Raw genomic sequence first — 24,177 nt, 5'->3', positions numbered from 1 at the left:
TGGGATCTTGTTTTCCTTGGGTGAATTCCTGGGAGTGGAATTCCTGGGTCAAATGACATTTCTATTTGCTTTTTACAGTGGTTGAACTAATTTACATTCCCACCAGCAGTATAGGAGGGTTTCCCTTTCTCCACATTCTCGCTAACATTTGTTGTTCCTTGTCTTTTAGATGTTGACCATCCTAACTGGTGTGAGGTGATATCTCATTGTGATTTAAATTTGCATTTTCCTTATAATTAGGGATGTGGAGCCTCTTTTCATGTACCTGTTGGCCATGTGAATTTCTTCTTTGTAGAACTGTCTGTTCAGATCCTCTGTCCATTTTTAAAAAATTTTATTTTGGTATCATTAATTTACAATTACATGAAGGACATTATGTTTACTAGGCTCCCCCCTTCACCAAGTCCTGCCCACATCCCCGTTCACAGTCACTGTCCATCAACATAGTAAGATGATGTAAAATCACTACTTGTCTTCTCTTGTGTTGCACAGCCCTCCCCGTGCCTCCACCCCTAGACTATACATGCTAATCGTAATGCTCCCTTTCTTTTTTTCCCACCCATATCCCTCCCTTCCCACCCATCCTCCCCAGTCCCTTTCCCTTTGGTAACTATTAGTCCATTCTTGGGTTCTGTGCTTCTGCTGCTGTTTTGTTCCTTCAGTTTTCTTTTGTTCTTATACTCCACATATGAGTGAAATCATTTGGTACTTGTCTTTCTCCACCTGGCTTATTTCACTGAGCATAATACCCTCTAGCTCCATCCAAGTTGTTGCAAATGGCAGAATCTGTTTTTTTCTTATGGCTGAGTAATATTCCATTGTGTATATGTACCACATCTTCTTTATCCATTCATCTACTGATGGATATTTAGGTTGCTTCCATATCTTGGCTATTGTAAATGGTGCAGCAATAAACATAGGGGTGCATCTGTCTTTTTCAAACAGGAGTGCTGCATTCCTGTGGTAAATTCCTAGAAGTGGAATTCCTGGGTCAAATGGTATTTCTATTTTGAGCATTCTGAGGAACCTTCATACTGCTTTCAACAATGGTTGAACTAATTTACATTCCCACCAGCAGTGTAGGAGGGTTCCCCTTTCTCTACAACCTCACCAACATTTGTTGTTGTTTGTCTTTTGGATAGTAGTTATCCTTACTGGTGTGAGATGATATCTCATTGTGGTTTTAATTTGCATTTCTCTCATGACAAGCGATGTGGAGCATCTTTTCATGTGTCTGTTGGCCATCTGAATTTCTTCTTTAGAGAACTGTCTGTTCAGCTCCTCTGCCCATTTTTTAATTGGATTATTTGCTTTTTGTTTGTTGAGGTGTGTGAGCTCTTTATGTATTTTGGATGTCAACCCTTTATCGGATCTGTCATTTACGAATATATTCTCCCATACTGTAGGATACCTTTTTGTTCTATTGATGGTGTCCTTTGCTGTACAGAAGTTTTTCAGCTTGATATAGTCCCATTTGTTCATTTTTGTGTTTGTTTCTTTTGCCAGGGAGATATGTTCATGAAGAAGTTGCTCATGTTTATGTCCAAGAGATTTTTTCTTTCTAAGAGTTTTATGGTTTCATGACTTACATTCAGGTCTTTGATCCATTTTGAATTTACTTTTGTGTATGGGGTTAGACAGTGATCCAATTTCATTCTGTTACATGTAGCTGTCCAGTTTTGCCAACAGCAGCTATTGAAGAAGCTGTCATTTCTCTACTGTATATCCATAGCCCCTTTATCATATATTAATTGACCGTATATGTTTGGTTTAATATCTGGTCTCTCTATTCTGTGCCACTGGTCTGTGGGCCTGTTCTTGTGCCAGTACCAAGTTCTCTTGATTACTGTGGTTTTGTAGTAGAACTTGAAGTTGAGAAGCGAGATGCCCCTGCTTTATTCTTCCTTCTCAGGATTGCTTTGGCTATTTGGGGTGTTTTGTGGTTCCAAATGAATTTTAGAACTATTTGTACAGTTTGTTGAAGAATGGTGTTGGTGATTTGATAGGGATTGCATTGAATCTGTAGATTGCTTTAGGCAGAAAGGTCATTTTGACAATATTAATTCTTCCTAACCAAGAGCATAGGATGAGTTTCCATTTGTTAATTTCCTCTTTAATTTCTCTTAAGAGTGTCTTGTAGTTTTCAGGATATAGGTCTTTCACTTCCTTGGTTAGGTTTATTCCTAGGTATTTTACTCTTTTTGATACAATTGTGAATGGAATTGTTTTTCTGATTTCTCTTTCTGGTAGTTCATTGTTAGTGTATAGGAAAGCAACAGATTTCTGTGTATTAAGTCTATATCTTGCAACTTTTCTGAATTCAGATATTAGTCCTAGTAATTTTGGAGTGAATTCTTTAGGGTTTGTTATGTACAATATCATGTCATCTGCACACAGTGACAGTTTGACTTCTTCCTTACCAATCTGGATACCTTTTATTTCTTTGTGTTGTCTGATTGCTGTGGCTAGGATCTCCAGTACTATGTTGAATAAATGCAGGGAGAGTGGGCATCCTCGTTTTATTTCTGATGTTAGGGTAAAAGTTTTCAGCCTTTCGCTCTTCAGTGTAATGTTGGCTGTCGGTTTGTCATATGTGGCCTTTATTTATTATGTTGAGGTACTTGCCCTCTATATCCATTTTGTTGAGAGTTTTTATCATGAATAGATGTTGAATTTTGTTGTATGCTTTTCAGCATCTATGGAGATGATCATGTGGTTTTTGTCCTTTTTGTTGATGTGGTGGATGATGTTGATGGATTTTTTAATGTCCCATCTTTGCATCCCAGGGATGAATCCCACTTGATCATGGTGTATGATTTTCTTGATGTAATTTTGAGTTCTATTTGCTAATATTTTGTTCTGTGTTTTTGCATCTATGTTCATCAGGAATATTGGTCTGTAATTTTCTTTTTTTGTGGTGCCTTTGCCTGGTTTTGGTGTTAGGGTGATGATGCTGGCTTCATAGAATGAGTTTGGAAGTATTCCCTCCTCTTCTATTTTTTGGAAAATTTTAAGGAGAATGGATGGATATTATGTCTTCTCTAAATGTCTGATAAAATTCAGCAGTGATTCTGTCAGGGCCAGGAATTTTGTTCTTGGGTAGTTTTTTGATTACCAATTCAATTTCATTGCTGGTAGTTGGTATGTTCGATTTTCTGTTTTTTTCCTTTGTCAGTCTTGGAAGGTTGTATTTTTCTAGAAAATTGTCTATTTCTTCTAGGTTATCCAGTTTGTTAGCATATAGATTTTCATAGTATTCTCTAATAATTCTTTGTGTTTCTGTTGTGATTTTTCCTTTCTCATTTCTGATTCTGTTTATGTGTGTAGATTCTCTTTTTTTCTTAATGAGTGGCTAGGGGTTTATCTATTTTGTTTATTTTCTCAACCAGCTGTTGGTTTCATTGATTTTTTCGTATTGTTTTATTCTTCTCAATTTTATTTATTTCTTCTCTGATATTTATTTAATGTCCCTCCTTCTGCTGTCTTTGGGCCTCATTTGTTTTTCTTTTTCCATTTTCAATTATTGTGACTTTAGACTATTCATTTGGGATTGTTCTTCTTCAAATAGGCCTGTATTGCTATATACTTTCCTATTAGAACTGCCTTCACTGCATCCCACAGATTTTGCAGTGTTGAGTTGTTGTTTTCATTTGTCTCCATTTATTGCTTGATTTCTGTTTTTTTAATTGTTCATTGATCCATTGGTTATTTAGGAGCATGTTGTTAAGCCTTCATGTGTTTGTGGGGTTTTTTTCTTTGCATAATTTATTTGTAGTTTCATACCCTTGTGGTCTGAGGAGCTAGTTGGTACAATTTCAATTCTTCTGAATTTACTGAGGTTATTTTTGTGTCCTAGAATGTGATCTATTCTGAAAAATGTTCCATGTTCCCTTGAGAATAATGTGTATCCTAGCACTTTGAGGTAGAGTGTTCTCTAGATGTCTTAGGTCCATCTGTTCTAATGTGTTGTTTAGGATCTCTGTCTCTTTACTTATTTTCTGTCTGGTTGATCTGTCCTTTGGAGTGAATGGTGTGTTGAAGTCTCCTAAAATGAATGCATTGCATTCTATTTCCCCCTTTAATTCTCTTAGTATTTGTTTCACATGTGCAGGTGCTCCTATGTTGGTTGCATAGATATTTGTATTGGTTATATCTTCTTGTTGGACCCCTCTATCATTTTGTAGTGTCTGTGTCTCTTGTTACTTTGTTGTGAAGTCTATTTAGTGTGATACATGTACTGCAACTGCTGCTTTTTCTCCCTGTTATTTGCATCAAGTATCTTTTTCAATCCCTTCTCTTTTAGTTTGTGTGTATGTCTTTGGGTTTGAAGTGAGTCTCTTGTAGGCAGCTTATGATGGGTCTTGTTCATCGATTCTGTAGCTGTATGTAGTTTGATTGGTGCATTCAGTCCATTTACATTTAGGGTGATTATTGATAGATATGTACTTACTGCCATTACATGCTTTATATTCGTTCTTGCCAGAAGTTCAAGGGCAGTTTCTTTATTGTGTAACAGTGTAACTTAACTTTCTTTTTATCCTCTTTCAAACCGAATATAAAGGTTCTTTTGTTTTTTCCTCCTCCAGTCTTTATGTATTAGGTGTCATTATGTACTGTTTATCCCCCTTGACTGACTTCTTGGGTACTTGATTTAATTTTGCATGTGATTAACAATTATTTTGTCTACTTCCTTTAATGTGTTTTTTTTTCCTCTGGTGCCTTATATTTAGTCGTAGGAGCACTTCCATCTATAGCAGTCCCTTGAAAATACACTATAGAGATGGTTTGTGAGAGGTAAATTCTCTCAACTTTTGCTTATCTGGAAATTGTTTAATCCCTGCTTGAAATTTAAATGATAATCTTTCCAAGTAGAGTATTCTTTGATCAAGGCCCTTCTGTTTTATTGGAATAACTATATCATGCCACGCCCTCTCACTTGTAATGTTTCTGTTAAGAAGTCTGATGATAGCCTGAGGGGTTTTCCTTTGTATGTGATGTTTTTTCTCTGTCTGGCTACTTTCAGTACTCTGTCTTCGTCCTTGATCTTTGCTATTTTAATTATATATATGTTGGTGTTGTCCTCCTTGGGTCCCTTATGTTGAGAAATGTGTGCACTTCCATGACCTGAGAGACTATTTCCTCCCCCAGATTGGGGAAATTTTCAGCAATTATGTCCTCAAAGAGTTTCTATCCCCTTTACTCTCTCTTCTTCTTCTGGTTCCCCTATAATGCAAGTATTATTCTGTTTTGATAGGTTACCCTGTTTTCTTAATATTATTTCATTCCTAGAGATCCTTTTTTCTCTCTGTGCCTCAGCTTCTTTGTATTCCTGTTCTCTAATTTCTATTCCATTTACTGTCTCTCTTACCTCATCTAATGTGCTGTTATATGCCTCCATTGTATGTTTCATTTCAGATACTGTATTTTTCAAAGTTTTATCTCTTTCTTTCTTAAAATTCTGACTGAATTCTCAAATATTTTTCTGTAGCCCTGTGAGCATGTTTATGATATTTATTTTGAAATCTTTATCTGGAAGATTGTTGATTTCAGTTTCACTTATCCCCCTTTCTGGTGTTTGAGGGATTTTCATTTGTGCCGCATTCTTTTGCCTTTTCATATTACTAATGATTCCTGTGGAATAATAACTTTGTGTAGGTCATGCCCTCTGGTGCCCACAAGCTGTACTCTCTGGACCTGTCCAGCCCCTGGAGTGATGGCGGAGTTCACAGGCACATGGTTGCATTGCCTGCTGGAAGGAAAGAGCTCTTTCCTGCTTCCCGGCTGCTGTGCCTGCCTGCACTGCCAGGGCCAGTGGTTCTGGGGCTCAGGGTGGAGCCTCTATGCTATGCCCTTGTAGGTGCTGTAGGCGGGGCTGCCTTCTGTCTGGCTTTGGGTAATGGCAGGGGTAGCAGGTTTGTAGACCTGTGTCAGCTGGGAGGAATGAGCAGCAGGCTGCGTATTGCAGTGGGGCCCTCTTGGTGCTGCGCTGCTAGCTAGTGTAATGGAGTGTGTGAAGCTGCTGAAAGTTCTCAACCTGCTGCTGGGCTGAGTATGTGGGACCATGTTGTCCACTTGGCCTTTCTCTTGAGCAGCAAGCTCTGTTTAATCCTTGCCCGTTTAGTAGCCCTCTTGCTGTTGAACTGTCTTTCATAGTGCCCGCCTTTCTTTTGTCCTAGAGTGGCTGGTTGTGGGTACCTGTTCTCCACAAGCAGCTGGTATCTCAGTCTCTCTTGAGTATTCTGATTGTCTTTGCTTTTGAAACCCAGCAGTATCCAGAGCACCATGTATTGTGGGTTCTTGCTACCAGAGCAGATCTCCAGGATTGGGTATTTAGTAGTCCTAGGCTTCTACCCTTTCCCTGCTCCATTTCTTTTCCTCCTGGCTGTTACCTGAGTTGGGAGGAGGATTGGGTTCCGCCGGATCGCGGCTTTGCTGTTTTTCCCTTTTCCGTGAGATCTCTTTTCCCCAGATGGAAACTGTCTGTTGTATTCTTCTTTCTGGGCACTCTTTCAGAATTCGTTTGTATTTGTTGTATTTTTGTGTTATATGTGATTTTGGGAGGACATTTATACCTCAGTTCTCATGCCTCTATCTTGGCATACAATTTTTAATTCTTTGTATTTCTGTGGTGTCTACTGTGATGTTTTCATTATTTCTTCATTTCTGATTTTATGTGTGTACACTCTCATTTTTGAAAAGTCTGGCTAGAGATTTATTTTCTCAAAGAACCAGCTCCTGTTTCATTGATTTTTTCCCCTATTGTTTTATTCTTTATTTCATTTATTTCTGGTCCTGTCTTTATTATGTCCCTACTTGTAATAAGTTTGGGCTTCATTTGTTCTTCTCTTTCTAGTTTCATTAATTATGACTGTAGACTGTTTATTTGGGATTGTTCTTGTTTTTTGAAGTAGTTCTGTATTGTTATGTACTTTCTTCTTAGAACTGTTTTTGTGCATCCCAGAGGTTTTTTGCTGTTGTGTTTTGGTTTCATTTGTCTCTGTGGATTGCCTGATTGGTGTTTTAATTTGGGGGATTGTTCCATTTATTATTTAGAAGGATGTTGTTTAGCTTCCATTTGTTTGTAGGCTTTTTTGTTTTCTTTTGTGATTAATTTCATCCTATTTTGTTCTGAGAAGTTGCCTAATAACATTTCAATCTTTTTTTGAATTTATTGAGGTTTTTTTTTGTTGCGTAGTATGTGACCTATTCTGAAAAACATTCTATGTACACTTGAGAAGAATGTATATCCTGCTGCTTTTGGGTGTAATGTTCTGTAGATATTTGTTAGGTCCATTTGTTGTATATTTTTCAGTGTCTCTGTCTTCTTCTTTTGTGTCTGGTGGATCTACCCACATTTATTGACGTGAGTGGTGCTTTAAAGTCTCCTAAGATGAGTGTGTTGCATTCTATTTTCCCCCTTAATTCTGTTATTATTTGTTTTATATATTTAGGTACTCCTATATTGGGTGTATGGATATTTTTAATAGTTACATCCCGTTGCTGGACTGACCCCTTTATCTTTATGTTAGGTCCTTTTCTCTTGTCACCTTTTGTGTTTTGAAATCAATTTTGTCTGATGTAAGTACTGCTAGTCTTGCTTTTTTCTTCTAATGTTTGCTTGAAATATGTTTTTCCATCCCTTCACTTTTAGTCTGTGTATGTCGTTGGGTCTGAAATGAGCTTCTTGTAGGTAGCATATTGATGGGTCTTGTTTTATCCCTTCTGCCACTCTGTCTTTTGAGTGGTGCATTCAGTCCATTTACCTTTTAGTTGGTTATTGAAGGATACATACTTATTGCCATTTTATTGTTTTCTGTTTGTATAGCTCCTCTCTGTTCCTTTTTTCTTCTCTTGTTTGATGGATTTCTTCAGTGTTGTAATTGGATTTCTCTTTCCTTTTTCCTTTCTTTCTTTTGTATATATTTACTATAGGCTTTAGTGTTGTGGTTACCAAAGATTCAAGGATAGCTTCCTTAGTATATAAGTCAATTTAAAATTTCTGATTACTCTTATTTCAAACACAGTCTAAGCGTACTTTTTTCCCGTCTTTTTTCATCCACAATATATGTATTAGATGTTGTATTATTCACTTTTTGTGTATCCCTTGGCTGATATTCTGTATAGCTGATTTTCCTTCTTTTGTTTTGTTTTAATTTTCTACTTGCTTAGTAATTAACTGGTCTACTACCTTTAGTATGGGTTTATTTTCACTGGTGCAAACTATTTAGCCTTAGGAACCTTTTCATCTACAGTAATCTATTTAACATATCTTGTAAGCCTGGATTGGTAGTGTTGAATTCCTTTGACTTTTGTGTATCTGGAGATTGTTTAATCACTGCTTCAAATTTAAATGATTTTGCCAGGTAGAGGATTCTCGTTTGGAGGTAGGTCCTTCTGTTTCATTACATTAAATATATAATGCCACTGCCTTTTGGCCTGTGATGTTTCTGTTGAGAGGTTGGCTGATAGCCTGATGGGATTTCCTTTACAGATAATCTTTTTCCTCTCTCTGGCTGCTTTCAACATACCCTCCTTATCCTTGATGTTTGCCATTTTAATTATTATATCTCTTGGTGTTGTCTTCCCAGGGTTCCTTTTGTTAGCAGCCGTCTGTGCTTCCATTACCTGAGGGTCCATTTCATTGCTCAGTTTGGGGAAGTTTTCAAGAATTATTTCCTCAAAGAGCTTTTCTGTTCCTTTGGCAGACTGTTTATTTCTTGGAGTAGGTGCTGAAAGACTACAATGAAGTCTATATAGATTTTTCCTGACAGATAAGACTTAGATTACATTTTTAATTAGCCAGTACTGTAATTCTTCTACTAGTGACTTCCATAGAATTTTGTTCATTTAGCCAAAAGAAATATTTATTGAGAGCTTAGTATGTGTCAGAAGCTACAGATAAAGGGCTGGAAATAATAGGATGTTGAGGAATTACTGGTAAGCGACAAGCCTTAAGATATTGAGCTCTTGCTTTGATCTGGGTATGCCCTGGTGGTTGAGTGCAAAGAGGAGTATTAGGGAAGGATTCCAAGACTCTAGAAGAGTAACAATTTCATAGGAGATGTGTAGGTAAGGCCTTCCTATGGGAGGTGGAATGATATGTTTAAGGTAAGAGGCAGGAGGGAATATAGGGATATGCTGGCAGGTGTCAGTGGTTCATCATGGCTGTTGTAAGGTTAGCATATGTGAGAGTGTTAACAATAGATCTGGAGAGTAAGGATGGTAGGGGCCCATGAATTCATGCTTGTATTTCATTTTAGTTATAATTGCTTCATCAGGTCTTAAATCTGCTGTCGTGTTTTTTCCTTTAGTACCCCAGAAGTTTAGAATTTTGTATATGGGGAGGTGATGCTGTAATCAGTCTCTGAGAAGATTTCTACTCTAGGCCTTAGGGTTCAGGAAACCTCACCATTTCCAGTTGTCTGGTAAGAGTGAGATCTCAGTTTTTGTTTTTGTCATTTTAGTTTCATGCTGCCTTATTACTGTTTTTATTCATTAGGTAATGTAATTTTAGTTCTGGGAGTCTTGCCAAAACTTATGCTGAAGAAACAGGTGTGTACAGGTTTATCATGATTGTAATTCTGTGGCAGATTGCTGATACTTCTCAATTTTAAATGCTATCTTTTGTTTTCCTTCACTTAACATTTTTGAAAACATCTGATTCACATGTAGTACTTGCTCTGATGTGTTTAGAAGCTGGCTTTCCCCTCTGTCTTTGCATGTGTTATTTGAATATAAGTAAAACAACATTCTTTACAATTTGATGTAGCATGTTTCCATTCAGGAAATACTTCTTGAATGTCTAATAGTTGGAAAATTGAGAAGCTTCATCACTGAAGACAGTCTACAAAAGTTTTTTTGAAGTGATTTGCTGGAAGCAATCCCAGGACCAGTGACTATTAATGATGTCTGTAGTAACTTTGTGTGGTTTTGTTCATGTCTATGAAAGTTTATCAGTTTAGGGTTCCTAAGTATAGTGACTTCTCCATACATTGTGGTGAGAGATAGTACTTCAAAAAGCTTGGTGCAAGCTGTCAGATAGCTTACAGTCGACATAATTGTTGTTTATTATGGCGTTAAATGTCTCATATTTTTTTCTGTAGTTTTTACATAGAGTGTGGTGTAGAGCTTTAGTAGCTCAGTCTTTGGAGCTAGACCGAGGTTCAAATCCCAGGACTGCCACTTGTTGGCCATGAGATCTCAACCTCTCTAAGCCTCAAGTGCTTCCTCAAAGAGTAGTAATATTATGACAGGGTGGTAGTAAGAAATAAAATGTAGTAATGAATGTAAGGAACTTAATAGAATACTGACACATAGTAAGTACTCACCTTTAGCTATTATTGATTCTATTATTCTATGATTAAAAAATTGTAAGAGTAGTAATAATAATGTTTTGTCTTGAATTCATTAAACAATTGCTAAATAGGTATGATGTGTTAATCATTTTGGGGAAACAAATGTAATTGAAAATACATAACTCACAGATGAAAAGAACTTAACGATTTTTAAATAAAAATCCAGTCATCCATTCTTCAGTCAATTTTCGTCACTGTGCTCTGAGGTAGTTACTGTTTTCAGAATTTCACAGATATGGGAACTTATCTCTCAGCTAATAAGGGATGGATCCCAGTCTTACAGCTGAGCTATTAGGCTCTGAGACCAGCAATCTTTAATCACTGCAGTGTTCTGCCTGCAGAAAGGCTGGCATATTCAAAAGGTTCAGGAGCTGTAGTGTCAGTGTGATGGATCCAGATTATAATAGATGTAAGAGTTAGGGGGAGGTGTCAGTAAAGTCTAGACTGTTTAGGGAAGGAGGATAGCTGTCATATACTAGAACCTACGATGTGTCAGGCTCTCACACATTAGTTGCTTCAATGTTCACAGTGATCTCAAGAGGTACATTTTATTATTATTCCCTTTTTAAGTTAATGAACTCTCAGGAAATCAAACTGAATTACAGAAATTCACACAGCTGGTAAATGGTGTAAATGGGATTTAACAAAACCTTTTTATTATGGAAAATGCAAACATGCATAAAAGCAGATGAGTAATACAGTGTACTTATCACCCAGCTTTAGCAAGTACCAACATTTTGCTTCTCTTTGTTCCATTTAAACAAAGATACTTGTTTATTCATTTAAAAAAGTATTTCTCTTTTAAAAACAGCTTTATTGAAGTGTAATTGAGATAAACTGCACATATTTAAAATATACAATTTGATACATTTGAACATGTACGGACCCTTGAAACCATCACCACAGTCAACATAAGGAGAACATATCTGTTACTCCCAAGAGTATCCTTGTGTCCCTCTCCAATCACTCTTCTATCTCTGTCCTTGCTCACTTCCTCACACCAGGTAACCACTGATCTGTCACTGTAGACTAGTTTACATTTTCTAGAATTTTATGCAAATGGAACCATACAGTATGTACTCTTTTTCTTAGGCTCTTTTCCCTCAGCACAACTATCTTGAGATTGATCTGTATTGTTGGGTGTGTCAGTAGTGCTTTTTTTTCCCCTTTGCAGTATTCCATTATATGAATACATCACAATTTAAAAAAAATCCATTCACCTATTGATGGACATTTGAATTGTTTCCAAAATTTGGCTAGTGTAAAAATGGTTTGGTACAGTTATGTACAAGGTTTGTGTGCATACATGCCTCCATTTCTTTTACATATTTAGTAAGGAGTGAGATAACTGGATATGGTAGTATACATTGTTAAACTGCCAAACTGTTTCCCAAAGTTAGTTGTACTATTTAAGGTTCCCACTAACAGTGTATGAGAGTTCTACTTCCTCTGCATCCTTGCCAATACGTGGTATAATTGATCCTTTTATTTTTAGCCCTTGTAATAGGAGAGAGGACTGGTATCTCATTGTGGTTTTAAATTGTATTGACTAATGATATTGGGCCCTTTGCTCTCCATATATATATTTTTTTGTTTTGATATCATTAATGTACAATTACTTGAACAATCTTATGGTTACTAGACTCCCCCAATTATCAAGTCCCCCCCACATACACCATTACAGTCATTGTCCATCAGCGTAGTAAGATGCTATAGAATCATTACTTGTCTTCTCTGTATATACTGCCTTTCCTGTGGCACCCCCCCCCCCCCACATTATGTGTACTAATCATAGTGCCCCATTTTCCCCCTTATCCCTCCCTTCCCACCCATCCTCCCCAGTCCCTTTCCCCTTGATAACTGTTAGTCCATTCTTGGGTTCTGTGAGTCTGCTGCTGCTTTGTTCCTTCAGTTTTTGCTTTGTTCTTATACTCCACAGGTAGATGAAATCATTTGATACTTGTCTTTCTCTGCCTGGCTTATTTCACTGAGCATAATACCCTCTAGCTCCATCCATGTTTTTGCAAATGGTAGGATTTGTTTTCTTCTTATGGCTGAATAGTATTCCCTTGTGTATATGTACCACTTCTTTATCCATTCATCTGCTAATGGACACTTAGGTTGCTGCCATTTCTTGGCTGTTATAAATGGTGCTGTGATAAACATCGGGGTGCATATGTCTTTTTCAAACTGGGCTGCTGCATTCTTAGGGTAAATTCCTAGGAGTGGAATTCCTGGGTTAAATGGTATTTCTATTTTGAGTTTTTTGAGGAACCTCCATACTGCTTTCCACAATGATTGAACTAGTTTACACTCCCACCAGCAGTGTAGGAGGGTTCCCCTTTCTCCGCATCCTCGCCAACATTTGTTGTTGTTTGTCTTTCAGATGGCAGCCATCCTAACTGGTGTGAGGTGATACCTCATTGTGGTTTTTATTTGCATTTCTCTGATGATTAGTGATGTGAAGCATCTTTTCATGTGCCTGCTGGCCATCTGAATTTCTTATTTGGAGAAGTGTCTGTTCAGCTCCTCTGCCCATTTTTTAATTGGGTTATTTGCTTTCTGTTTGTTGAGGTGCATGCTCTCCATATATTTTTGATGAAGTGTCTGTTCAAATCTTTTGCCAGTTATTAAAAAAGGAGTATTTTTCTTACTTTTTTATGTTGAATTCTTTATGCATTCTGGATACAAGTCCTTCATATGATATTCAAACATTTTCTCCCTGTTTGTTGTCTGTCAGTGTCTTCCTAAGAGCAGTTTTCAGTTTTAATGATGTTCCGTTTATCAATTTTTATTTTATTAATTGTGTTTATTGCATTACATCTGAGAAGTCTTTGCCTAATCCAAGATTGCAAGATTTTCTACTGTATTTTCTTCTAGAGTTTTATACTTTGGGGGTTTACATGTAAGTCTGTCACTCATTTTGAATTTTTATTTTTGGTGTGAGATACTGATTGAGTTTGATTTTTTTTAGTAGATAGTTGTCCAGTTATTTCAGCACTACACACATACACATACACAATTTATCCAATGATAACCAAAGTATTTTTAAAATAATTTACTTCTGGTGGCTTACTCTTGCTTAATTCAATTGGCGCTCTGTTACAAGATTGGGTATAGTGAAATCCAAGGACTAATTAAGAATTGGTAGGCTTTATCATATTTTAGTATAAAATTTGAGTAATTAATTACTTATCTCACTAAGTTTTACTTACTGATTTCTAGGGCCCCATGGTTATAAATGTGCTTCAGTTTCATAATGCCTCCTGCTATGGCAGACATCCTTGACATCTGGGCAGTGGATTCACAGATAGCATCTGATGGCTCCATACCTGTGGATTTCCTTTTGCCCACTGGGATTTATATCCAGCTGGAGGTACCTCGGGAAGCTACCATTTCTTATATTAAACAGGTAGGTTAATAGGTAGAATTCAACTAAGGTTACTTACTACCTCACTTAGGGAAAATGTTCTATTGTAGAAAATGTTATTAATGTAAATCATATAGTAAATTGGAGAGAAGTTTAACCTTTAGATTAAATATTTTGGATAGTAATTAATGTTTATATTTTAAATATTTTAATGTTTTGTCTTGTGGACATATCAAGCATACTCATTTCCACTTAAATTTTTTAATCCGTATGTGATACCTGAATTAAGAAAAATTGGCTCATGTTGGCTGCTTTGAAATGTTTTGCTCAGGTTATTAAAAGGCATTTGACATTGTCTAAGTTTTATTTGAGTAAAAAATCTTTGTAATTACTATCTTTGAGCCTGTCACACTTTTTTTTTCCATGTGATTTTGGTTTGTTGCTCTCCCTTTTCCTTCCTCTCTCCCCCTTCCCCACTCCCCATCTCTACTACTTTTAATGGTGTCTCTGGGGAAAGATAAAAGTTTTCTATTGTTCACTAGATTTTTTTCCCTCATAGTAGTGAATGGTATGTACTTATTTGGAAGTAAATTTTGCATGTTAAGGCTGTTTGTTTTGTGGGATTCTTTTTTGAAGTCAGTTGGTGATTGCCATTGATTTGTGAAGAATGCAACATTTAAAATGAAGTTATTTTTCTAAACTTTGTCTTTAATGTTTTTCTTATAGCTGAACCCAGTAAAGACATCAGTGGTTACAATGTTTTTAGGAAGTATTTATGACAAACCTTTTTAAAGTTCTTTACTTTGGATACCTTCATAACTCTTTTCCAACCTTCTTTGATCAGGGAGATAGGAGAATTTGATAACTGCATGATCTCTGAAGTAAAAAAAGAGAATTGTCTAGGTATTCCACAGGTGCAGAGAATACATGTTTTTATAGTCACCAGTAACTGGTATGGGCCACTGTGGCTGTACCTGAAGCTTGATTAACCATTCATATCCTCCTCCTCCTCTTAAAAAAAAGTTGTTGTTAAATACGCAAAATATAAAATACACTGTTAGAGTCATTTTTAGGTGCACAATTCCAGGTATTAAATACATTCACAGTGTTGTCAGGACAGCAGACTATCATTTCCATTACTTTTCATTATCCCCAATACATACTCTGTACTCATTAAATAATAAACTTCTTCTCCCAGTCCCTGGTAATCTCTCTTCTAGGTTCTGTCTCTATAAATGTCTATTCTAGCTACCTCATGTAAGTGGAATCATATAGTAGTTTTCATTTTCTGTCTGGCTTATTTCACTTAGCACAATATTTTCAAAGTTCATCATGTTGTAACATGTATCCAAATTTCATTATTTACTTTTTGAGATTGAATAATACTTGGACATACCACATTTTGTTTTATTTGCTCATCTTTTGATCAACACTTTGGTTGTATCTGTCTTTTGGCTGTTGTGAATAATGCTGCTATGAACATGGGTGTACTAATACCTGGTTGAATTGCTACATTCCATTTTTGGGATATATACCTAGAAGTGGGATTGTTGGATCAGGTGATAACTCTATTCTAACTTTAAGGAGCTGCCAAACCATTTTCTGCAATGGCTGCACCATTTTATATATATACCAGCAATGCACAAAGGTTCTAGTTTCTTCCCATCATGGCCAACACTTGTTATTTTCCTGTTTTTTTGGAAAATGACCAATCTTATGGCTGTGAAGCAGTATCTCATTGTTTTTATTTGTATTTCCCTAATGACTAATGATGTCAAGCATCTTTTCATGTTTTTATTGGCCATTTGTAGAATTCTTTATTGACCATTTCCCATTTTTGAATTTTTTTGTTGTTATTGTTGAGTTATAGAAGTTCTTTTTATATTTTGGATGTTTATCTCTTATCAAATACATAATTTACGAATATTTTCTCTCATGTGGGTTGCCTTTTCACTCTTATGATAGTGTCCTTTGATATACAAAACTTTTAATTTGAAGAAATCCAATTTTGCCCGTTTTTCTTCTGTTGTATGGCACTGCATTTTCCTGTATATAACTTAATATAAGGGTTAGTCATGCTTTTTACCTCTGGTCTGTTATCCTTACCTCCTGGCTTTTGTACTGGCTGCAGTTAGAATTTGTAATCCCACTTTGCATTTGTATGGTGACCTTCTTTTCTTTGTTCTCATCCAGAAGAAGCTGGAGGGGGGTGATGATGATAATGATAATGAGAGATTGACTCTCATTATCTTGACGGGGCAATGTTAGTTAATGAAATACTTCTGGCAAATAGAAAAGAATGCAGAACAAAACTAAGGGGTGTTGATACATACTTTAATTTTCTATTTTTTTCTGATTAGAAGTTATTCATTTCTCAAGAAGGTTAAATAGGGAAGTTTTTATTGAGTCTCACTCTTCATAGATGTTCACTTTAACTAATTTTGTTTATATGGATGCATTTTTGTTGCTGTTACATTACTTACAAAAGGGTTAATACCATACATATTCTTTTGCAATTGCTATTTAAAAAGAAAAAACTTTAATAGATCTTGGATAGCTTTCCTTGTTGTGACCATGTGTTTGTATTTTATTTTCACAGTCCTGTAATAGTCTATACTTGATTTAACTGATCCCTTACTGCTAAAACATTGGCTTGTCCTCAGTTTTAGAGCTTTACAAACACTGCTGTAGTAAGCATCCTTGTAGATATATCTTTGTACCCTTGATTAGGTGTTTCCATTCCAGAAAATGTCTTGTATTTTTCCCTGCAGATGTTATGGAAGGAAGTTCACAATTATCCAATGTTTAACCTCCTTATGGAAATTGACTTCTATATGTTTGCATGTGTGAATCAAACTGCTGTATATGAGGAGCTCGAAGATGAAACAAGGAGGCTCTGTGATATCAGACCTTTTCTTCCAGTTCTCAAATTAGTGACAAGAAGTTGTGACCCAGGGGAAAAATTAGACTCAAAAATTGGAGTCCTTATAGGAAAAGGTAATTTAAAAAAATCTTAGTGTTAATTCTTAATGTGTTTATTGCTGTATGTATAAACATGTAGTAAGGATGACCCAAGGTACTGCTTTAAAAAGTGTGGTCCATGGACCAGTGCTGGTCTATAAATAGTTACCAGTCTGAGATAAGGTAAGTATAGGAATTGAGAGTAAATGTTTAAAAGTTCCTCTAGTAATGTGATACTGCAGAACACATGAGGGCTTATGTTTTGCGTATCTTTTTTTCTTTCCAGTGACTTACTTTACAAAAGTATTGTTTTTTGGCTGTTTGAGAAGAAAAAAGTTGAACCTTTGCCTCAGATAGTTTGAGAACTCCTTTTCTAAGAGATATTTCTTTAGTTTCTTTTGAACTGCCCCTATAGTGTGCACATAATTTATACAGAACTCTCTACATGAACCAAGACTTTAAGCTGATTGATATGTTTCTGTAAGTAACCCATATTATTGACAAATTTTACTCTATAATTCAAGTTATCTTTAAGTAGAAATTATTTTAGCAGTGAGATACCACCTCTACATTGTTTTTTTTAAATTAATGCCAGGGAGAATTGTGAATAACAAAAGAACCATGGAGGAATCTATCTTGCTGAGTAATCTTAGGTGTCTCAGGGCTAATGGTTTATCAATATACCACTTTAGACAAGACATTAACTTGAATTAGGTCTTACAAGGGGTTACTGAGGAGGAGACTTTTCAAGTTTAAATACAAAACAAAAAAATGCATGGAAAGATGTTGGATCTGGATTGGCTACCTATATTGATCAAATTCATTATTAAAGGATAATATAGTAGCATTCCTTTTAAGATAGTGTTCTTTTTACTTGACCAATAGTAGTAATTCAGACTAGCTGATAATTACATTGTGGGACTGAGCTCTTCGTTCTGAGTACTTAGAACCCTTGTTGATTTACTAAATGACGCCCTGGTATTTAAAAATGTTTATTTACTTCAGAGGATATCTAGTTTGCTTTTGGCAATAATTTTTTACCCATTAAATAGGTGTATAATTATATACTACCATACAGTTTTTTCTTCTGTATCAATGTCCTTAGTAGAAAACATTTCTTTTGTATTTTTTAGAGTTTCAGAGATTTTTTAAAAATAGATTTTTAATTCTCTTAGAAAAAGTTTTTCCTTTGTTTGAATTGAAGAATATATATGTGGAAGAATAGAAAGAATAAACAATCACTATAGTTTTATCCAGGACAAAAATATCCCATTAATATTTTGATACAGTTCTTTTGAAGAGGGTGTGCACGTGTGTCTGAAAATATATAGCTTTTGCGTATTTTTATGCTGGTGCTAGGAAGCTGACAAAAACCATGCTGACTGTTAGGGCTGCTAAAGTATTTGATAATTCAAAAGGTTAGCACTGAAGAGAAAGCTTTTGTTAGGATATAGGTATCTTTTTCAGATTTACCATTTTTTCAAAACCTAGATCCCTGAACTCTCTTTCTGGTCTTGATCTCCAGAACATAGATTCATTAGCCACTGTTTTTTTTTTTTTGCGGGGGGGGGGGGGGTTAATCTTTTTAAATTAATTAATTAATTAATTAATTTTGTTGTCATTAATCTACAACTACATGAAGAATATTATGTTTACTAGGGTCCCCCCTTCACCAAATCCCCCCCCACAAACCCCATTACAGTCACTGTCCATCAGTGTAGTAAGATGCTGTAGAATCACTAATTGTCTTCTCTGTGTTGCATAGCTCTCCCCATGCCCACCCCCCCACATTATACATGCTAATCGTAATGTCCCCTTTCTTTTTCCCCGCCCTTATCCCTCCTTTCCCTCCCTTTCTCCCCAGTCCCTTTCCCTTTAACTGTTAGTCCATTCTTAGGTTCTATGATTCTGCTGCTGTTTTGTTCCTTCAGTCTTTCTTTGTTCTTATAGTCTTTGGGTTTGAGGTCAGTCTCTTGTAAGCAGCATAGAGATGGGTCTTGCTTTTTTATCCATTCTATTCTGTGTGTTTTGATTGGTGCATTCAGTCCATTTACATTTAGGGTGATTATTGAAAGATATGTACTTATTGCCATTGCAGGCTTTAGATTTGTGGTTGCCAAAGGTTCAAGTTTAGCTTCTTTAGTATCTTAGTGTCTAACTTAACTCACTTATTGAGCTACTTAAAACACTGTCTGGTCATTCATTATTTTTCTTCCTTCTTATTCCTCCTCCTTTCTTTATATGTTGGTTGTTTTATTCTGTGCTCTTTTGTGCTTCCTTTAACTGCTTTTGTGGGTAGTTGATTTTATATTTTGCCTTTAGTTAGTATTTGGTTGGTCTGCTTTCTTTGCTGTGATTTTATTTTCTCTGGTGACATCTATTTAGTCTTAGGAGTGCTCCCATCTAGAGCAGTCCCTCTAAAATACCCTGTAGAGGTGGTTTGTGGAAGGCAAATTCCCTCAACTTTTGCTTGTCTGGGAATTGTTTAATCCCTCCTTCATATTTAAATGACAGTCGTGCTGGATACAGTGTTCTTGGTTCAAGGCCCTTCTCTTTCATTGCATTAAATATATCATGCCATTCTCTTCTGGCCTGTATTGTTTCTGTTGAGAAGTCTGATGATAGCCTGATGGGTTTTCCTTTGCAGGTGACCTTTTTCCTCTCTCTAGCTGCCTTTAAAACTCTGTCCTTGTTCTTAATCTTTGCCATTTTAATTATTATGTGACTTGGTGTTGTCCTCCTTGGATCCTTTCTGTTGGGAGTTCTGTACACTTTCATGGTCTGATCGATTATTTCCTCCCCCAATTTGGGGAAGTTTTCAGTAATTATTTCTTCAAAGACACTTTCTATTCCTTTTTCTCCCTCTTCTTTTTCTGGTACCCCTATAATGCAGATATTGTTCCTTTTGGTTTGGTCACACAGTTCTCATAATATTGTTTCATTCCTGAAGATCCTTTTATCTCTCTCTGCATCAGCTTCTATGCGTTCCTGTTCTCTGGTTTCTATTCCATGAATGGCCTCTTGCATCTTATCCATTCTGCTTATAAATCCTTCCAGAGTTTGTTTCACCTCTGTAATCTCCCTCTGGACATCTGTAATCTCCCTCCGGACTTCATCCCTTAGGTCTTGCATATTTCTCTGCATCTCTGTCAGCATTATGAGCTTTATTTTTAATTCTTTTTCAGGAAGACTGGTTAGGTCTATCTCCTTCTCAGGGTTTGCCTCTTTGATCTTGGTCTGTATCAATTTCTAATGCCTTTTTATGGCGATAGATATATTTGTGGGGAGCTGGCACGTGTGTTGGGTAAGAGAAAGTCTTTTCTTGCCAGTTTATGGCCTTCCTCTCCTGGGAGAACAGTGGCCTCTAGCAGCTTGTGCTGGGCAGCTGCGTGCAGACGGGTCTTCTGATCTTGCTCAGCTGCTATGGAGTTTATTTAGCTCTGCAGTTGCTGTGGGTGTGGCTGGCCTCAGGCTGCTGCTCTAATATGGCGGAGCCGCGTCAGAGGGGAAACAGGCGGGAGGCTGTTTATCATGGTGAGGGGCCTCCAAGCTGTGTTGCGGGGGGTTCAGGCACCCAGAGCTCCCCGAGGCTCGCAGCTGCTGGGCTAAGTGTCCCAGGGTGCTTCTGTCCAGCTGTGGGGTCCCTGTCCCTTTAAGACTTTCAAAAAGCACTCCCTTTTCTTTGTCCCAGGTTCACTGGCTGCAGGGACCCGCTCACAGGTCTTACTGTCCTGTTTCCCTAGTTTCCAGCACCCCACGCATGCACTGTGTCTGTGCTCTGGTGCGGATGGCTAGGGCTGGGTGATTAGCAGTCCTGGCCCCCATTTCCCTCCCCGCTCCGACTCCTCTCCTCCCACCCGGAGCTGGGGTGTGGGTCGCTTGGGTCCTGCCGGGCCTGGGCTTGTATCTTACCCGCTTCATGAGGCGCTGGGTTCTTGCAGGTGTGGATGTGGTCTGGATGTTGTCCTGTGTCTTCTGGTCTTTCTTTTAGGATTAGTTTATTTGTTGTATTTTCAAAAATATATTTGGTTTTGGGAGGAGATTTCCGCTGCTCTACTCACGCTGCCATCTTGGTTCTCTCCCCTTGCCACTGTTACCTTTACCTAAGTTTGCCAGATTTAGCAAATAAAAAAAAGGGAGATCCAAGTATTGTATGGGATATACTTAATCCTAAAAATCATTGATTGTTTATCTAAAATTTAAATAGAAACTGGGCATGCTGTTTTATTTGGTAATGCTAACGTTACTCTACCATAGCAGGAGGACCAAACATATATGTTAGAATTGAATTTCTCTCTCTATAAACAATGCACCATATTTCATTCAGTGTCATAAAGCTTCTTGTACAAAATTTTTGTTCATGCAGTGTGCTGTGTAGTTTGAATGATCAGGATGTAAGGAGAATTTTTATTTTATTAAGTTAAGCAGTTTATAAGCTTTTTAGTATTTATAAATTGTACTTCAGATCTTCAGCATGTCTGGAAATGCTTGTGTTTTGATCATATACACACACAAATTGAAATATTAGTATTCTTTCAGGAAGTTTAGTAAGTCTTTCAATATTTTTTGGATGAATTTTCACTTTAAATACCTAACAGATCAATTTTTGCAGTTGCTAATTTGTATGTAATGACTATAACTGGTGCTTGGTGAGGTCATGCCTCCTGGGAAAACAATAAACAATTATTTCAATTTAACGTCAGGAACAAATTTGCTGCCTCCTCCTCCCCAAAGAAAACAATAGAACCTTTACAAGACATAACTGCCTTGCTGGTTCTAAAAATACCTTTTCCTGAAAGATAATGTTCTAATTACTTTATTTTCCATGTTTATTTAAAATAATTATTCACAGAGCTGCTGGTTGGGTTCTGACTAATCTGTAGTGACGGTACTTGTCATCTCTGCATTAATTTCTACAAACACCCAGTAATTAGTAAATCTGGATCAGATAATTTTGTCAGCAACCTGAAAAATTATTTGATAACTCCTTATTTTCTCACCTATGTAAAGCCATGGCGTATCTTAAAGTGAAGGAAATACATAATTTAGTGTGAAGAAAATCTTCACCCAGTACTTTTTTTATATCAGAAAATTAATATTTGTAAGTAAATAGTGGTCTTACCTTAAAATTAAAGACTTGCTATCAAATTTCCTTACTAGAAGATATACAGGAAACCAACTAGGCTTAAAATTAAATTATTTAGCCTAACTTCTTATTTTTGGCAAAGTTTCTGTTTTTAAGAGCTCTTGTAGTGGTACCTAAATTCAGACTTCATCATTTTCTTAAAAAGCAGATTCTCAGAAGATTGGGATTCAGTAAATCTTGGATGAATTAAGAACTCTGTACTTTCAAATTGATTCTAACAGTTACATTAACAGAGTCCCTTTTTTATATCTTAAAAAATTACCTAAAGAGTAGCAATTGCAGTTCCGTAGTATATGTTGAATGTTTATACTTGGAGTATATATAACAGCAAACTTTGGTAATGTGGTTTTTGTCTACTTGGAGATAGTAAACACACATTGTAATACAATGTTTAAATTCCTGTAAATCAAGGAGGGTCACTTGACTCACTTGGGTGAATCAAGGATGGCCTTTTAGAGGAACCACAGCTACCCTGAGCTTTCAGTGCGGATTAGGATTTGAGCAGGTAAAAGGAATTGACAATAATATGTGAAGGATGGGATAAATGGAATAAAAGATTGATTATGGTTTGTTTATGATAATGGCAAGGGCAAGCAAAAACACTAGAAAGGGAACCAGCTTCAGAGCATGCAGAGCAATCCAGGCCTTATAAAAAGTATGGGCTTATTCCTAAAAAGAGTTGGGAAGCTATTGAAGGGATTTAAGTAGGGGAGTAACATGATCTGATTGGCATTTTAGAAAGACTATTTAAATCGAAGAATGGAGAATATTTGAAGGGATTAAGACAGAATAGAGAAATTAGTGAAGATCTCAAGTGGTAATCCAAGTGAGGGATGATGATTGCCAAGATTAAGTTAATGGCTACAGGAACTAGCAGTAGAGTTGAGAGACATTTAGAAAGTGGATTAGATGTGACTTTCAGTGCATAAGAGTTTGATTTTGTTAGATGTATATATTATTAGGTACATATTTTCCTTTCCTTACCTGTAATATCTATTAGCTGCGACTAGAAAGAGTTTGAACAGTGCTGGGGAAGAAGCTGTAAAGATGCTTTAGCTAGTCTTAAATTATAGTTCATTCATACATATTTCAAGTAATCTATTTTTAGTCCATATCTAAAATTTCAAAAACATCCTATTGTACCCTCAAGACTACTTTTGCTACAATATGCAACTTAAATATTTTAATTTTTCTGTATTTAATGGCACAAATTAATTGTAGTAATTTTTAAAGTAATAACTAATTGTTTTAATATATAAAAGGACAGTACAGATGAATCCTCTGTCTAGATGACCCTTTCTGAGATGCATATATTCGGATAATGTAGATTTAAATGATACAGTATTGATTGACTTTGTGGAATAAAAACAGCTTGCATCACTGTGGTCTCGTCTCCAACACTATGAAATGCCATTAATATTGTCATCTCAAGTATCTTTCTAAAACAAAAAATCACACATATTCTATAGTCTTCCTTTCTAATTTGCTTAAAAGGAGTCTTGGCAGAACCATTCTATCCCTGCTTTTTAAATTTAATGTACTTGAGGCTTTTAATATAACATGGATTTTTTTTTTAATGTTTCTTTAGACTTTTTTTCTGGTATCATTAGTCTGTAATTACATGGGCGACATTATGGTTACTAGACTCCCACCATCAAGTCCCCACCACATACTCACTCCATTACAGTCACTGTCCATCAGCATAGTTAGACTTTATTTTTTAATGTCAAATTAATCATTTTTTTACTGAGGTATCATTGATACACAGTCTTATGAAGGTTTCACAAGAAAAACAATGTGGTTATTACATTCACCCTTATTATCAAGTCTCCCCCATACCCCATTGCAGCCACTGTCCATCAGTGTAGAAAGATGCCACAGAGTCTCTATTTGTCTTCTCTGAGTACACTGTCTTCCCCGTGACCCCACACACACCATGTGTACCAATCATGATACCCTACAATCTCCTTCTCCCTCCCTCCCTTCCCACTCGCTTTTCCCCACTCCTCCACTTTGGTAACCACTAGTCCATTCTTGGAATCTGTACGTCTGCTGCTGTTTTATTCCTTCAGTTTTGCTTCATTGTTAATATATAATGAAGGAAAATATTTGGTATTTTTCTTTCTCTGCCTGACTTATTTCACTGAGCATAATACCCTCCAGCTCCATCTATGTTGTTGCAAATGGTAGGATTTGTTTCTTATGGCTGAATAGTATTCCATTGTTTATATGTAGCACATTTTCTTTATCCATGCATCTACTGATGGACACTTAGGTTGCTTCCATATCTCGGCTATTGTAAAAAATGCTGATATAAACATAGGGTGCATGTGTCTTTTTGAATC

At 36.5% G+C, this 24,177-nt stretch overlaps 1 protein-coding gene across 9 annotated transcripts in view; it reads left to right on the top strand.

Annotated features, from left to right (window-relative positions):
* The window catches only part of PIK3CB (phosphatidylinositol-4,5-bisphosphate 3-kinase catalytic subunit beta), a 235,823-nt gene that overhangs the window by 60,516 nt on the left and 151,130 nt on the right, over positions 1–24,177 (top strand). For 6 of the 9 annotated variants that reach the window (XM_073232256.1, XM_073232261.1, XM_073232255.1 and 3 more), the window contains 2 exons: positions 13,581–13,767; positions 16,497–16,722. The exons of the other annotated variants lie outside the window; for them this stretch is intronic. In XM_073232256.1, the coding sequence (XP_073088357.1) occupies positions 13,597–13,767; positions 16,497–16,722 (397 nt within the window). In that variant the 5' untranslated portion in view covers positions 13,581–13,596. The remainder of the gene's footprint in view (positions 1–13,580; positions 13,768–16,496; positions 16,723–24,177) is intronic. 9 annotated transcript variants of the gene reach the window in all.

The sequence above is a fragment of the Manis javanica genome, chromosome 3 (genome assembly GCF_040802235.1).
Source record: "Manis javanica isolate MJ-LG chromosome 3, MJ_LKY, whole genome shotgun sequence".
Classification (NCBI taxonomy): Eukaryota; Metazoa; Chordata; class Mammalia; order Pholidota; family Manidae; genus Manis; species Manis javanica.
The sequence above is the reverse complement of the archived record's forward strand: the minus strand, read 5'-3'. Positions and strand labels throughout refer to the sequence as shown.